At 43.2% G+C, this 18,438-nt stretch overlaps 1 protein-coding gene across 1 annotated transcript in view; it reads right to left on the reverse strand.

Moving 5' to 3' along the window:
• C13H14orf132 (chromosome 13 C14orf132 homolog) overlaps window positions 1–17,051 on the reverse strand; it is a 55,438-nt gene extending 38,387 nt beyond the window's left edge. The window contains exon 1 of the mRNA XM_040332618.1: window positions 16,586–17,051. Coding sequence (XP_040188552.1) covers window positions 16,586–16,612 — 27 coding nt within the window. The 5' untranslated portion in view covers window positions 16,613–17,051. The remainder of the gene's footprint in view (window positions 1–16,585) is intronic.
• Between the last annotated feature and the right edge of the window lie 1,387 nt (window positions 17,052–18,438).

Raw genomic sequence — 18,438 nt, forward strand, 5'->3', positions numbered from 1 at the left:
TGAATCCATCCCAACGGATTGATCCGCTGGTCTGTACAGACTCACCGGATCAATCCGTCCGAAGGGATCCCCCGCATGCGTCGTAATGATTCGACGCATGCGTGGAATTCCTTATATGACAGCGTCGCGCACGTCGCCGCGTCATCATCGCGGCGATGGCGCGACACGTCATCGCGATGGTATTTCGGCGCGGATTTCGATCTGATGGTGAGTACACTCCATCGGATCAAAATCCTTGCAAATCCTCGAGAGGATTTATCCGCGGAAACGGTCCGGTGGACCGTATCCACGGATAAATCCTCTCGTGTGTATGGGGCCTTAAACTTACGACGGGCTTAGATTCCGAGTTACGTCGGCGTATCTACTGATACGCCGGCGTAACTCTTTGTGAATCCAGCCCTAAGTATTTAGGGTTGCACCGATACCGATACTAGTATCGATATCAGTGCAGATACCGAGCATTTGCCTCGGGCCTTGATCCAATACCTGGGCAGTCAGGGGTGATCGGTGCGGTGGTGGGGTGAGTTACAAGCACCCATCTCCCTGTATAGATTTCAATAAAGCAGCTTCTTCTTATCTCCCTCCCACGGCTTTCAGCTGCTTTATTGAAATCTATACAGGGGGATCAGTGCTTGTAACTCCCCCCACCGCCGCACCGATCACCCCTGACTGTCCCCATATCCTACTCCAGTCCCCCTTTTTTTTTAAATTTCCCAAAAAATATTTAAATACATATTTTTTTTTTAAATCAAGGGCTAATTCACACATGTTCTCTGACCCATACAGTGCAAATTATCTGTTTTTGTATAGCTGCAGCATCCTCAAATTGCAACATAGGCTGCTTGCACACAGCAATGCCCACAAAAAAAAAAAAAAATTAAAAAATATATTTAAAAATAAATATTCACATAAAAAAAAGTAAAAAATCAAGGGCTAATTCACACATGTTCTCTGGCCCATACCGTGCAAATGAGCTGTATGTGCAGCGGGAGTCGTCTGTTACTCTATAAGGGTAGCAGCGTGCTGAACACAGCCGCAGGTCCTAATTTAATAGGTGTGCAGGTGTGGGTGAGTGGTCCCGAATGCACACTGTCAATGTTCGGGGGCCACACACCTGCATCCACACGCCTGAGGACCTGAGGCTGTTTTTGTACAGCTGCAGCATCCTCATAGTGTAACATAAGCTGCAATAGCCACATCAAAAAAAAAAAAATTCCCACCGTACAAGCCACAGCACCATGTGAATGATCCCTATTTACATGCAGAATGTTTTATAAGTTACGTAATGTTTGTGTCCACTAATAATGATTTTAGTGTATTTTTTGTGAAAATATTGTTTTGACATGTTTGGGGTGGGGGGGCGTTTTCATGTGTTGGCCATAGGGAAACCTATTCACTTCAATGGGCTGCCCTCCCGCTTCTTTTTTGGTGACAAGCTTTACGTGATTTTTATAGGTGCGTTTTTTTAAATCAATTTTGAATAGTTTTCGAATTTAAACAGTTTCCAAAGAAAATAAAATAAAATAGAAAATAGAGGAATAGAATAGAAAAAAATATATTTTTTTTTTCTATTCTATTCCTTTATTTTCTATTCTATTTTATTCTCTTTGAAAATTTTAAAACTATTCAAATTAGAAAACTATTTGAATTCAAATTTCGTCCGAATTTTTTTTTTCGTTATTTTGAATTCGTCCAAATTCAGTACTATTCGAGTTTCGAATTTGTCCGAATTTTAATTTGGAACAAAACTAACCGCACATGTCTAGTCCAGCGGCAAGTTGTTAAATAGACTTTAGGGGTGCGCTCCATAACGTTATAACTCAGGCAGTTCTTTTTTTTCCCTTTTAACCTAAAAAAATGAACATTTCATATAATTCTATGCTCAGCAGTGCATTGTGAGGCTCGGTGGCATGTTGTACCTCATTTTTGGGCATTGCAGAGATTGATGCCGCACAAAGCCCCGGGTGGGAATGAGCCCCAAGTCAATGGCTCCCCCATATTCCCGAGGCGCTGTCTTTTTGTAAGGCGACTATCTGTGTCAATAACCTGTGCTGTGTGCTGACACGTGCCCCATACATCTGTCTCCAGATCCTGCTACTATTTTCAGAGCAAATCAAATCATTCCCATGTTCTGCCAACGCTTTCCAGGAAAACCACAGATGTGCCCAGAATGGCCAGAACGAGCGCAGCTTTATTCTGGAGTCACACCCTTTGTTTTTTTTGCTTCATGCGTTTTCCATTGAGACCAAAAGAGCAACGGAAATGCATGCAAGCACATCCCGACTCATGTGCTGAGACGTCCGTCAATGTGCGTTATGATGCATATTGACATTTAATAAGAAGTTATAAAATATTGAGCTGGCTAAACAGAAACCTAATAATTAAATGGGTGAAATAATGTACAACATATATAAAAAAATAAAATAAAAAAAATGTTTTTTTTTTTTTCATCCAGTGAATAAATACAAAATACACGAATACACAAGAAAAAAAAAAGGGCCTCTTCTTAAAGGGACCTTCATTAATTTGTTCAACTTTCTATCTATTATATCTTCTGCCTTTTTATATAGAAAGCATTTTTTCCTACCAGTATGTACCTTATACATACTATGGAGTCCTAGATTAAGATATATTTTGGCACCACATCCCAAAGATTATATATGGACAAATCGGAAACATGGGGGCTTTAAAGGTGCAAATAAACACTTTGCAATTAAAGGTGCAATTAAAAAATCATTATTTATTATAAATCGTTAAAATGTATTTTGTAAAACAATTAATTTTCAATAGATACACATATCTCAATGAATAAAAATGATGCTTCCACTTGACATGTTTCACTGATTCTTTCTAATTAATCTGATTAATTTTCTTTTTTTTTTCTATTTATTTTCTTTTATGAATTATTTTTCTTTAATCTAGACTGATGCGTGTACTCCTGAAGAAGCGGTGTAATCAGCGAAACATGTCGAGTGGAAGCATCATTTTCATTCATTGAGATATATGTATCTGTTGAAAATAATTGTTTTGCAAAATGAATTTCAATGATTTATAATAAATAATGATTGTTTAATTATTATGTGTTTATTTGCACCTTTAAAGTACCAATTTTTCAGATTTGTCCATATATACTGTAAGGGGTTAGCTCGGTAGCGGGGTGTGTGACCCCTTGGATGGGTTCACTACACACTGAATTTATACAGACAGGCAGTCGAAGACGGTTGAAAACAAAGATTTTGGTTTATTCTTCCATCTTGCTGGAAACAAGTGCAAGCGTCCAAACAGCATAAACAAAATCAAACATAAAATAAACCCTGGCCACTTGGGGCGTCTACCTTCACCACACAGGAACCTATCTATGGAGTCTGGCACAGCCTAGTGCTGGGAAGACACTGCTGGTCATACAGCAGAAAAACAATAGTCTTTTGATTTTTATCACACAGAAAAATCAATCCTCCTCACCTCCTCAGAAGACTTCCAGCTACTGCTCTCCTTCACTCAGAAAGCCTCAGGATGCAGCAAATCAGTGGTAATCCTCTGTACTACTTATATAGGCCTTAATTGCCTCATTCTGAATAGCTGAAGTTTTCCAACGCCCTTAAACCTTTCCTGGCTACTTTTGCAGCCGACGCCTAATAACAATTTGTGTATTGTCTAAACAAGGCAGAAATGTATGTCCCGTCTGTGACAACACCCACAGATTTACCTGACTTCCTGTCACAATACATTATACAGCCCACTTCCTGATTCGTGTCTGGTCATTAGCCTAGGCTTTTGACAGCATGCAAAGCTCTCTCTCCCACTCTTGTGAGAGTTTGCCAGAAAGGGACGGGTTGTGAGTCATAACGAGGGCCAACGAGAACTTCAGGGCTGCAGAGCTGGAGATGTGCCTCTGTGTCTCTGTGTAAATCCAGGAAGTGATCAGGCAGCAGCTTCAGCTACCCACAGTTAAAATGGCTGCAGCAGTGAAGGGAGATTTCTGCAGCATATTTGGCAAGTACAGAATCACAGTATATATAAAATAATATGCAAAGTGGTTGGAGGGAAGCTTCAGAATGGCAAAGATGTTTTTATTACAAATTATGTGAGCAGACTGCAGTTCCCCTATAAGTGCTTAAATGGTCATATAAAGGTAGTGAATAGCCATAAACAATGTTTAAAAGCATCTGTTTGTGAAACCATCACCTCTTATGGAAGAAATACATGCTACATATACACGCTACACCAGCTACATATGACCCTCTAATTAAAGAAAGGTCATCAAGGCTTAGAATAGAGCAGCCCAGCTTATTGTCATCAGAAGCGGCTCCAGATGTTCTTCCCAAAGGACAAGAGGTTGTATCATAATTCTCCACACAGCATCATCCCATAGAAATTAACATATGGACATGGAAATAAAATGCTCCGATAGTGTAAAACTCTTCTACTTGATTTATTAACAATGAAAATCACACTTACATCAAAGAAATTATCATATACAGCTTTACAGTAAAAATCCTTGCTCATCCCTTGCTCACACGTCACACGTCTCTCTATACGTTTCGTCACATGTGACAAAACATGTAGGGCGGAGCTGTGTGCTGATGGCTTCGCTTTGCCTGTGTCACAAACTATGGTGAACGTGAGTGAACCACAACTGCGGTTAAGGAAAGAATTCAATGCACCTCCCTATGTTATGTGAGATTTCAGTATTGGACCCCAGGCGTCACTCCAATCAGAACACAGGAGTTTGGGGGTTCACTACATCATCTCTCTCACATATAAGAATGCGTTGAGCTACCAAGGGTGGAGGTATTACAACATGCCTTCAACCACTTAGCATAGAAAATGACAATAAGGAGCAAGGGGTAGAACTGCATTAATGATTTCAATGCACTTCTCTATGCAAGTGATTATCAGTACAGGACCCCAGGCGTCACTCCATCAGAGAACAGGAGTTTGGGGGTTCTTTACATCATATCACTTAACATAGAGGAATGTGTTGGGCTACTAAGGGAGCAGGTATAAAATACCTACAACCCTTAACATGAAAATACTAGAGCGAACATGTTCAGAAATTTTGGGCGTAAGCCCATATACTTTTAACAACGTATGTCAAGCACGTAGCAAATAAGAATATTGTAGACAAGTAATATTTGCATAAGAGAGGCAAGTATAGCTCAGCTGATTTGAGAGTGTATGTCCCTTTAAGCTATTCCACAATGTGGAACTGAAGATACACTAAGTAATCCCAAGCAGTAGGTTAGTATTTAGTAAGCCAGATTTAAATACAGTTCTTGGTTAAAGGAATATATGAAGCAGGTAATTCTAGAGCAGTATAAGAGACATGATTGCTGTAGTATCTTAGCAGCAAGGGATTCTGTAGTGCAGGGTCCGGTGAAGAAAGATATTTTTAGGGTGTCCCCAGCATAGGCACTATGTATGTATGGCAGCGTGGATCCAGTGTAGGCATTAACTAGATGTTGTTATGGGTCCAGCGTGGCATGGTCTGCAGCTTGGGGATCGATGGTACCTGTAGTTTGTAGCGTAGCCCGCTGCGGCTTACAATAATAGAACAACGTGTATACTACACGCTGTTCTGTTTATAGTGCAGAGAGATGTGTGCCGAATAGAGCGCAATTACGCTCTGCACTTCCGCGTTCCAGCCTGGAACGCACGCGGCGCCTGGCGATGACGTCATCGCGCGGTCGCCATATGCGCTCCAGCGTGGAACGCAGTACAGCGAAAGGCGCCTATTACACCCGGAAGTGCAGGTGGTTTGTTTGTATTCGGCCCGCACTGCATCCTGGGAGGAAGTCACGTACTCCTTTATACCCTAAAGCAATGGATCTTAACTACTGGGCCATGAGCTCCCTCCTTCTGGGCCTCAAGCAGATTACCTAACCTGCCACAGCTCCTTCCAGTTACTTTAGTACCACTCAGCCTTCCAACGTGGGACACATAGCCCTCCAACCTTTCACTATGCCCCCTTAGGCCCCCTAAGTACTCTCAGCCCCCAAAGTGCTGTCCAACTTCCCACAGTGCCCTTCCCCCCAGCAATGCTTTTAGCTTGCTACAGAACTTCCAGCTCCCCATAGTGCCCCCATCATCATATGCCTGATAAAGGGGTCCTGCAAAGCAATGTCAATTGAAAATGTATCAGGGGGAAAAATATATTGAAGTGAATCTGAAGACACATTGAGGGTAAAATGACAGTTGCTCAACCCCTGACCAACTTATACTTACCTTCTTGTGTGTCGCCGCTCAGTTCCTCCATCAGGGCTGAGATTCCGAACCCTGTGTAGACTTCCTTGGTGGATCTGGTGATTAAATCTGAGCACTGCATCCTGGGAGAAAGTCACATGCACCTTTACACCCCAAGTCAATGGTTCTGTGCTGTGGCCTCTGGGCCTTAAGCACCTCCCCTAACCTGCCACAGCTCCTCCCAGTTCCTATAGTACCACCCAGCCTCCCAAAGTGGGACAGTGCCATTCAACCTTTCACAGTGCCCCCCAGGCCCCCTTATGTAATCTAAGCCCCCACAGTGCTGCTGAACTTCCCACAGTGCCCCCAGCTTGCTAAAGAACCTTCCCCCACAGTTGACCCCAGCTCATTCCAGGAACTTCATCCCTTACAAGGCCACCAAGTTTTTGCTGTAGAGTCTACCCCCCCCCCCCCAATCCTACAGTGACACCCAGTCCCATCCATAGGCTTCCAGAATTTTAATACCTATTTTGTATTTACATACATTTATTGCATCATTATAAAATGTTATTTTTAACCGTTGGGGTATGGAAGGTTTTGGAAGAATTTATCGGACCCTGGTCTGCAAAAAGTTTGAAAACCACTGCTTTAGATCAGCATTTCTCAACTGGGGTGCCCCCAGAGAATCACAAGCACAGGACCCAGTTTGTCCCTATAACAACCTGGCATTGGTCTCAATAAAGTTCAGAACCTCTGCCCTCAACACTTGGTGTTTACAAAGACACCAAGAAAGCAAAAGAGCACCCAGGTGAGTATGAGTGGGTGGTGGTGGTGGAGGATGGATTGCTCTTTCAAAAGAACCTGACACTTTACCCTGAATGGTTTGCTTGGTTTTGGTACATCGGGTGTACAGACCCAGGAACTCAACACAGAGATGGTAGGAACCCTTCATAATGGGCAATGCGGTTATACAGATCCAGGAACTCAGTACAGGGACGGTGGAGACCTCTTATAATGGGTACAGACCAGGGCTCAAGTCCTGCGGGAACGCGTGGGAACGGAGTCCCTGCACTTTTTTCACAGCAGGAACGCAGTTTCCTTTGCAGGACTAGAGCAGCCGAGAGCAGCTGAGCCGCCCAAACCAAACCTTCACTAAGCGGTGATGCCCAGCTCGAGTCACTGTCAGGGGCAAGCGAACCTTAGTAATCCTTTATGTTACTGGCCGCTTCCTGTATATGGATTCATCGGGTAGTGTGCGGGTATTCCGTCACTTTCTCGATGCCGCAATGTCTCCTGGGAGCTTTTGTCATTGTTCCTTGCGACATTGCGGAGGTCTGCCGCGAGTTATCGCGGGATTTAGAAAGAAACATGCGGTTTAGTAATTATGCATATGAGCGTATAATTTTTTTTTTTTGGTGGAGGAGTGGATCTTGGGTGGGAGTTCCCACACCTTTTTCCCCAGGACTTGTCCCCTGGTACAAACGATGTACTGACCTGGGAACTCAGCACAGGGATGTTGGGGAACCCTCTTAATGGACACAACAGATGTACAGACCTGGGAAGTCAGCACAGGAAATCCCTCATAATGGGCACAGCAGGTGTACAGACCCGGAAACGTAGCACAGGGATTTCACCATGAAGTCCCAATAGAAAAAGAGACTGTCAGCTGGTTTAACTCTCCAGCATCTGCTCTTGCTGGACTGCTCGCTTGTACAGCATGGGCTTGCATTAAGCTGATTTTATTACCAAATTGAGTCAAGGTAAATTAAATTAGAAACCAACTAAGCCATTCCTTGAGCAATACAAAGGCACACCGTAGCACCTCAGAAGCAAGTCAAATCATCTGAAAACCCTGTGAAAGCATACTGCATTTGACTCGCTTTACAGTACGATGTATGACCTTGGATGTAATGGATGGCTGCTCTGCACACATAGGTTAACATGCCAAATAGAGATGCTCTATGCCATGCCCAAAGGCTATGGGAACAGTTGTGTCTTGGCAAGATGTCTTGGAATGGATAATGAAGTACAGTGGCCTCTAGTGGCCAATCATGTCACACATTGAGTGGAAACTAGTCCCCACTGCTAAGCATTTCAGGAAACTATTTATGGCTGCTATCTGGGTTCCCGGGCCTCTCAATTATGGGCTTGGTGTTGGCCATGGCAGAGCAGGAAATTCAGATGAATCCATTTTAATATAAAGCTAATTACCTACTGCTGGTTGTGAAAAGAAAGCAGAGCAGCCAGAGAAAACTGCACACATACATACAAACTCCATGCAGATAGTGTCCCCAGTGGACATGAAACCAACCAAGACCTCAGATCTCCAAAGCAATAGTGCTTTCCCTCCATCTCCACCAATGAGCCCTCCCTCCCCACCTCCATCAATGGGTCTTCCCTCCCCACTTCCTTGGATGAGCCTCTCCCCACCTCCATCAATGGGTCTTCCCTCCCCACCTCCATCAATGGGTCTTCCCTCCCCACCTCCATCAATGGGTCTTCCCTCCCCACCTTCATCAATGAACATTCCCTCCCCATCTCCACCAATGAGCCCTCCCTCCCCACCTCCACCAATGAGCCCTCCCTCCCCACCTCCATCAATGAGCCTTCCCTCCCCACCTCCATCAATGAGCCTTCCCTCCCCACCTCCATCAATGAGCCCTCCCTCCCCACCTCCACCTATAAGCCAGGGTTTGACAAATTTGCTTGGAATCTAGGAGCCAGATAAAAAAGTTAGGAGCCAGAAAACGCGCCCCGTCCCGCGCAGAAACAAACGCATACATGAGCAGCGCCCGCATAAGTAAACGGTGTTCAAACCACACGTGAGGTATCGCAGCGATTGGTAGAGCGAGAGCAAAAATTCTAGCCCTAGACCTCCTCTGTAACTCAAAACATGCAACCTGTAGATTTTTTTAAACGTCGCCTATGAAGATTTTAAAGGGTAAAAGTTTGTCGGCATTCCACGAGCGGACGCAATTTTGAAGCGTGACATGTTGGGTATGAATTTACTCGGCGTAACATTATCTTTCATAATATTAAAAAAAATGGGGATAACTTTACTGTTGTATTATTTTTTAATTAACAAAAGTGTAATTTTTTCCCAAAAAAGTGCGCTTGTAAGACCGCTGCGCAAATACGGCGTGACAGAAAGTATTGCAACGATCGCCATTTTATTCTCTAGGGTGTTAGGATAAAAAATATATATAATGTTTGGGGGTTCTAATTAGAGGGAAGAAGATGGCAGTGAAAATAGTGAAAAATGACATTAGAATTGCTGTTTAACTTGTAATGCTTAACTTGTAATACCAACGGCCACCACGAGATGGCGCCAGCTCACACAAGGAAGATCTGGGGACTTCACAAATTTGTTTTTAGTTTTTTTGCCCACCTTTCAAGCAAAGTCGCCAGGAGGCTATTTCTAGTCGACCTGGCGACCGGGATTTTTTGAGCCCTGCTATAATCCCTCCCTCCCCACCTCCACCAATGAGCCCTCCCTCTCCACCTCCATCAATGAGCCCTCCCTCCCCACCTTCATCAATGGACCTTCCCTCCCCACCTCCACGGTTGAGCCCTCCATCCCCACCTTCATCAATGAGCCCTCCATCCCCACCTTCATCAATGAGCCTTCCCTCCCCACCTCCACCAATGAGCCTTCTGTCCCCACCTCCACCAATGAGCCCTCCCTCCCCACCTCCATCAAAAATCCCTCCCTCCCCACCTCCATCAATGAGCCCTCCCGCCCCACCTCCATCAATGAGCCTTCCTTCCCCACCTCCATCAAGGAGCCTTCCCTCCCCACCTCCATCAATGAGCCTTCCTTCCCCACCTCCATCAAGGAGCCTTCCTTCCCCACAATCCATCAATGAGCCCTCCCGCCCCACCTCCATCAATGAGCCTTCCCTCCCCACCTCCATCAATGAGCCTTCCCTCCCCACCTCCATCAATGAGCCTTCCCTCCCCACCTCCATCAATGAGCCTTCCCTCCCCACCTCCATCAATGAGCCTTCCCTCCCCACCTCCATCAATGAGCCTTCCCTCCCCACCTCCATCAATGAGCCTTTGCTCCCCACCTCCATCAATGAGCCTTCCTTCCCCACAATCCATCAATGAGCCCTCCCGCCCCACCTCCATCAATGAGCCTTCCCTCCCCACCTCCATCAATGAGCCTCCCAACCTCCATCAATGAGCCTTCCTCTGTCTGTCTCTCTCTCCTCCTCATGTGTCCCTCATTTTGGTCTGATCCATATAATTGTATATAAAATACACTATTTATCCTTCAAAAATTGTTTTCCAGTGCTAAACCTTTCATCCAATTTCTATATTGCTGCATTTGTAAATTTGATCACCTGCGGTCACCTGCGGTTTTTTTTTCCGACGCTACAAACCAAAAAAAAAATTACAAATTTGAACATTTATATATTTTTTTACTTTCTGCTATAAAACATATCCAATAAATAAATAAATAATTATAAATATATATATATATATATGATGACTGGGAATAACAGATCTCCATGATGTCCCCTGTCAGAACGGGGATCTGCCTTGCTTACCCTGTCCCCTGTCTGTACCGCGATCGCAGGTCGTTGACAGACTTCGAGTCCACTGGACCTGCTCGCGCCCACAGTTTAACAGGCATGGACCGACGTACGATTACGTCGGTTTGCGCAGGAGAGCCGACCTGTGGCCGTAAATATACAGTGGCTGGTTGGCAAGTGGTTAAAGCGGGCACAGAAAGCAATTAAAACATGACAGGGGTTCTAATCAATCTCTAAAGCTAAAAAAAAAAAGTTTTGCCTCTATGTGAGATTTACAGTATTTACAATCGAAATCCATCCAACCACCAGCAAACAGAATATACAGCAAACATGAGGATATGTTCCTCCCAGCGCTCTGTGTATTATCTAGTCCTATACCCAGCGCTCTGTGTATTATATAGTTCTGAACCCAGCGCTCTGTTTATTATGCAGTCCTGTTCCCAGCTCTCTGTGTATTATATAGTTCTCAACCCAGCGCTCTGTTTATTATGCAGTCCTGTTCCCAGCTCTCTGTGTATTATATAGTTCTCAACCCAGCGCTCTGTGTATTATGTAGTTCTGTGCCCAGCTCTCTGTGTATTATATAGTTCTGAACCCAGCTCTCTGTGTATTATGTAGTTCTATACCCAAAGCTTTGTGTATTATGCAGTCCTGTACCCAGCGCTCTGTGCATTATGTAGTTCTGTGCCCAGCGCTCTGTGTATTATGTAGTTCTATACCCAGCGCTCTGTGTATTATTCAGTCCTGTGCCCAGCACTCTGTGTATTATGCAGTCCTATGCCCAGGGCTCTGTGGATTATGCAGTCCTGTCCCCAGCGCTCTGTGTATTATGCAGTCCTATGCCCAGCGCTCTGTGTATTATGCAGTCCTATGTCCAGGGCTCTGTGTATTATGCAGTCCTGTGCCCAGCGCTCTGTGTATTATGCAGTCATGTGCCCAGCCCTCTATGTATTATGCAGTCCTATACCCAGCACTCTGTGTATTATGCAGTCCTATACCCAGCGCTCTGTGTATTATGCAGTCCTATGCCCAGCGCTCTGTGTATTATGCAGTCCTATGCCCAGAACTCTGTCTATTATGCAGTCCTATGCCCAGCTCTGTGTATTATGCAGTCCTATGCCCTGTGCTCTGTGTATTATGCAGTCCTGTACCAAGCGCCCTGTGTATTATGTATTCCTGTGCCCAGCGCTCCGTGTATTATATAGTCCTATGCCCAGCTCTCTGTGTATTATGCAGTCCTGTGCCATTTGCCAAAAAAAATGTCCCCGGATTTTAATTAAAAAAATCTGGTCACCTCACTCTGCCCAGCGCTCTGTGTATTATGTATTCCTGTGTCCAGGGCTCTGTGTATTATGCAGTCCTGTGCCCAGCGCTCTGTGTATTAAGTATTTCTGTGCCCAGCGCTCTGTGTATTATGCAGTCCTATGCCCAGCGCTCTGTGCAATATGTAGTCCTGTTCCCAGCGCTCTGTGTATTATGTAGTTCTGAACCCAGTGCTCTGTGTATTATGCAGTCCTGTACCCAGTGCTCTGTGTATTATGTAGTTCTATACCCAGCGCTCTTTGTATTATGCAGTCCTGTGCCCAGCACTCTGTTTATTGTACAGTCCTATGCCCAGCGCTCTGTGTATTATGTATTCCTGTGTCCAGGGCTCTGTGTATTATGCAGTCCTATGCCCAGGGCTCTGTGTATTATGCAGGCCTGTGCCCAGTATTTACTCGGACACCATAGGAAGAACCTGCGAGGAGTCTTAAGCTCCGGGGACTTCTCTGCACCCAACTGCTGCAGATAATTATTCAAAATGGCCGCACTTATTCTGAATTCCGAATCCCACTAATACATTAATCTGGACATCAATGAACCTCAATGGAAACGTCATCCAATCAGTGCACAGCTGTGTGTCAAAGCTCGCTTTTCTCTCCAACAGATTCCACTTACAGCTCTAAAGTATTTTATGAAATAGTAATGGCGCGCCATTTCATCTTCTTACAGTTTTCTTTTCATACCCATTTTTGCATAATTTATGTTGTGATCATCCAGTAAGACATGTGTGGGCGGGTGTGGCCTCCGGTGTGGGTTGGAAGCACTTGATTTCAGAGAGCCCAAAGTGCTGGCAGTCATGACTCAATGGAAGGGCAAATGAAAGCATCATTAATGATGGCCTACTAGTAACCTTAAAGTGACATACTGAGTGTGATTGTGCTTTGCTCAGTAATCTAAAGGAACCAATCAGGGACAGCCTTTTATTGTTCCGACTGTGTAAAAGTGATAAAAAACTCAAGCTAATTGGTACAGTAGGACTTTACTGATACAGATACAGATGGGACAGACACTTCATTTGAGTAAGGTTTATACAAAATGTATTATGTTCAATTTTGTATAAATCTTTCTCAAATGAAGTGTCTGTCCCATCTGTACCAATAAAGTCCTACTATAAAATGTGAGCCTTGGTTGTTGGAAAATATAGGGATGTGGTACATTCACAAGCAGCCGGATATTTTGTATACGTTTATTATTATATACGTAGTCAGTTTAACTTTCCTGCAATTCGAAATGGTCTTCATCTCTTTCCACTCTTGTATTGAGTTTTACTGGAGCTGTACTGTTTATGATTTTGTAAAGTGTTGGCACGATATAAATCCTGTATAAAAATAACAATGCCAATTTAAAGCAGTTCTAGTTGAAAAAGTAATCAGTAATATAAAAGAAAAGGCAAAAAAAAATAATTGACCCGGGGCCACCAGGTTCATCCTGTTGTCAAAGATAATTCTAAAAGCTGTTGATCCAGAAGAAGGCTAAACAAAACCTCCAGCAAGTCAGCCGCCTCTTTATCCTTACTGGGGAAAAGGTATTGCCAATAAAAGTACAGTTGAGCTACAGGTTATGAACAAGGATACTAATAAATATATCATAGGAAAGGATTAAGTACAAGGACATTTGATAAATATATAAAGTACAAGATTGAGGAAATGGTATTGCCAATAAAAATACAGTTGATCTACAGGTTATGAATGAATATACTCTTAAATGTATCACAATACAAAGGATATTTAGGCCCCGTACACACGACCGGATCTATCCGCTGGGATTTATCCGCGGATCAGTTCCAGCGGATAGATCCGGTCGTGTGTAGGCCCGAGCGGACAATTTTCGGCGGACATTTGTCCAGCCGACGGATTTCCAGCGGATAAAAATTTCGTAGCATGCTACAAAATCTATCCGCTGGAATCCTGTCCGTCGGACTTATCCGGTCGTCTGTACAGACTCACCGGATAAGTCCGTCCGATCCCCATCCCTCGCATGCGTCGGAATGATTTGACGCATGCGTGGAAGTATTTACCTTCCAGCGTCGCGCACGTCGCCGCGTCATCGTCACAGCGATGGCGCGGATACGTCACCGCGGATGTTTTCCGCGCAGATTTTGATCCGATGGTGTGTACAGCCATCGGATCGAAATCCGGAGGAGAAATGTCCTATGGAAACGGTCTGGCGGACCGTTTCCATCGGATATCCCCTCGTCTGTACGAAGCCTTACAAAAAAAATGTATCATAGGAAATGAGTAAGTACAAGGATATTTAATAAATATATAAAGTACAAGGATACTTAATAAATGTATGAGAGGTAAAAAAAAAAGGAGTACCTAATGTATATCACAGGTAAAAAGGATACTTAACAAATGTATCTGGGGCAAGGATTAGGTACGAGGATACTTAAGTACAAAGCTACATAATAAACTTTCCTGCCATTCAAATGGTCTTCATCTCTTTCCACTCTTCTCTTGTATTGCAACTGTACTGTCTCCCATTTTGTAAAGTGCTGCGCAAACTGTTGGCACTATATCAATTCTGTATAATAACAATGCTAACTTAAAGCAGTTCTAGTTGAAAAAGTAATCAGTAATATAAATGAGAAGGCAAAAAAAAAAAAAAAAAACGGGGCCACCTGGTTCATTCCTGTTGTCAAAGATAATTCTAAAAACGCTTGATCCAGAAGAAGGCTAAACAAAACCTCCAGCAAGTCAGCCGCCTCCTTATCCTTACTGGGGAAATGGTTTTGCCAATACAAATACAGTTGAGCTACAGGTTATGATGAACAAGGATACTAATAAATATATCATAGGAAAGGATTAAGTACAAGGACATTTGATAAATATATAAAGTACAAGATTCTTAATAACTATATAAAGTACAAGTATACTTAATAATGGTATGAGAGGTAAAAACAGAAGTACTTAATGTATTTCACAGGTACAAATGACACTTAAAACATGTATCACAACACAAAGGATACTTAAAACATGTATCACAATACAAAGGATACGTAAAAAATGAATCACAATAAAAAGGATACTTAAAAAATGTATCACAATACAAAGGATACTTAAAAAATGTATCACAATAAAAAGGATACTTAAAACATGTATCACAATACAAAGGATACTTAAAAAATGTATCACAATACAAAGGATACTTAAAGAATGTATTACAATACAAAGTATACTAAAAGTGGAGGTTCACCCGAAAAGTTAATTTTTAAGATTAGATTGATGCTCATTTTGTGAAGGGGGTAGTTTTTTTTTTTAATCGAAGCAGTACTTACCGTTTTAGAGAGCGATCTTGTCCGCAGCTTCCGGGTATGGGCCGGCGGGACTGGGCGTTCCTATTTGATTGACAGGCTTCCGACAGGCTTCAGACGGTCGCATACATCGCGTCACGATTTTCCGAAAGTAGCCGAACGTCGGTGCTCTATACGGCGCCTGCGCACCGACGTTCGGCTTCTTTCGGCTACTCGTGACGCGATGTATGCGACCGTCGGAAGCCTGTCAATCAAATAGGAACGCCCAGTCCCGCAGCCCATACCCGGAAGCGGCGGAGAAGATCGCTCTCTAAAACGGTAAGTACTGCTCGGATTTTAAAAAAACTACCCGATTCCCCTTGACAAAATGAGCATCAATCTAATGTTAAAAAAAAAAATTCGGGTGAACTCCCGCTTTAAAAATGTATCACAATACAAAGGATACTTAAAGGATGTAGCACAATACAAAGGATACTTAAAGAATGTATCACAATACAAAGGATACTTAAAGAATGTATTACAATACAAAGGATACTTAAAACATGTATCACAATAAAAAGGATACTTAAAAATGTATCAAAATACAAAGGATACTTAAAAAATGTATTACAGTAAAAAGGATACTTAAAGAATGTATCACAATACAAAGGATACTTAAAGGATGTAGCACAATACAAAGGATACTTAAAAAATGTATCACAATAAAAAGGATACTTAAAGAATGTATCACAATAAAAAGGATACTTAAAGAATGTTTCACAATACAAAGGATACTTAAAAAATGTATCACAATACAAAGGATACTTACAGAATGTATCACAATAAAAAGGATACTTAAAGGATGTATCATAGGCAAGGATTAAGTACAAGGATACTTGATAAATGTATGAAAGGTAAAAACAAGAGTACCTAATGTATATCACAGGTAAAGAGGATACTTAATCAATGTATCTGGGGCAAGGAGGTACAGGGATACTTAAGTACAAAGCTACATAATAAACATATGAGGTAAAAGGATACTTAAGTACAAGGATACTTGATAAATGTATCTCGGACAGGGATTAGGTACAGGGATACATAATAAATATATCACAGGTAAAAAGGATACTTAATGAATGTAACTCAGGCAAAGATTAGGTACAGGGATACAAAATAAATATATTAGGTAAAAAGATACTTAAATACAAGGATACTTAATAAATGTATCAGAGGTAAAAACAAAGATACTTAATAAAATATCAACAGTTGCAAGAGGTAAAAGCAAGTGTACTCAATCAATGTACCGTACCTGAGCGGCCATAAAGGAAAGATCCATGGTATGTCGTAGCGGGGGACCGTAAGCCGTCTATAGAATCTGATCAGCTGTGTTCATCTTCCAGGGGGCTTGGAGGCGCGGGCTCCGGAGAGCGTTCCGGTAAGGGGACCCAATTAATCCAAGCTGCTTTTTCATGACATCTCCTTGGCGTCTGCTTCCCCTTGGCCACCGTTGACCAGACAAGAGCGTGCTCTGCCTCTGTGTTTTTTTTTTCGGGGTAAGCTTCTCGTTTTAAGTGGCAGCGCGGTGCCCTCCGCCGTTAACCCTTTCCTGCCCGGCTTGTCTCCTAGGCGGTGCTGCGAATGCCGAGCCCTCCAATCTGAGGAAAGGAAAGCGGTTTCTGAGGGATTAGCTCATCTTTTTAATTGTTTTTTTCTCTCTCTCGTCTTGCAGTTGGAGACCCCTGACACAGATTCCGTGCTTGACGACGGAATAAAATGTGCGGCGAGCCCTGGATTTGAGATTCATTTATAAAGTGATGTGATAGTTAACTGTGTTCCTATGGCAACCAATGCTCCTCAGGGACGGAATGAATGAGCAGCAGTACTGACAGGGAAGTTTCAGGCAGATGCGGTCTGTATTGAAAAGTTGGTGACCGTCAATTGCAATTTCACTTGAGAGTCACGTTGGGGTTTAGATGCTGCCGGAAGAATTATAAAAAAAAAATATATATATATATATATATATATATATATATATATATATATAAATTGTGTGATTTCCAACCTGGCCGCTGCTTCGCTTATTTGAAGGAAATGATATGTTGAATATACTTCATATTCCCCAACATACTCTTCTTTCTAATTCTTTATTTTTTATTTTTTTACTTCAATGGCAAGCCATGACAAGATTTTTGCTTTAATTAAGAAAATTGTATTTAAATGGCAACCTACATATTTCTCTTACCACAGGCTTCCTTTATTGCCAACTTAGGGCCAGATTCTCAGAGGAGATACGACGGCGTATCTCCAGATACACCGTCGTATCTCTGAGTCTGAGCGGTCGTATCTATGCGCCTGATTCTTAGAATCAGTTACGCATAGACTTATATTAGATCCGACTGGCAAAAGTCTGTTACGCCGTCGGATCTTAACTGCATATTTACGCTGGCCGCTAGGGGCGCGTGCGCTGATTTACGCCTAGAAATATGTAAATCAGCTAGATACGCGAATTCACGAACGTACGCCCGGCCGACGCAGTACATTTACGCCGTTTACGTTAGGCTTTTCCCGGTGTAAAGTTACCCCTGCTATATGAGGCGTATATGCGGCGCACCAATGTTAAGTGTTCCCGCTGTCGTTCCCGCAACGAAATTTGAAAAATTTACGTCGTTTGCGTAAGTTGTCCGTGAATGGGGCTTGAGGTCATTTACATTCACGTCTAAACCAATGACGTCCTTGCGGCGTACTTTGGAGCAATGCACACTGGGAAATTCCACGGACGGCGCCTGCCGTCGGGTCAGGGTTGATTTACATAACACACGCCCACCTCTTCATAATTTGAATTAGGCGGGCTTATGCAGGCCTATTTACGCTACGCCGCCGCAACTTTCTTTTAAGAATACGGCACTTGCCTGTAAAAGTTGCGGAGGCGTAACGTAAATAGGATATGTTACGCCCGCACAAAGAAACGCCATTCTACGTGAATCTACCCCTTACACTTCAGCATTGTGGGCAGGGCCGTGGGACAAGGAAGGAGGGGCAGGAAGGGCGGCTGCCCTGGGCACTCACTGTGGTTACACTGTGGTCCCCTCCCCCCAAGAGATTGGGGGGAGGGGATTTGTGTTGGGAGGAGGAATTTTGGGGGCGGCAGGGGATAAGGATAGT

This window comes from Rana temporaria, chromosome 13 (assembly GCF_905171775.1).
Source record: "Rana temporaria chromosome 13, aRanTem1.1, whole genome shotgun sequence".
Taxonomy (NCBI): Eukaryota; Metazoa; Chordata; class Amphibia; order Anura; family Ranidae; genus Rana; species Rana temporaria.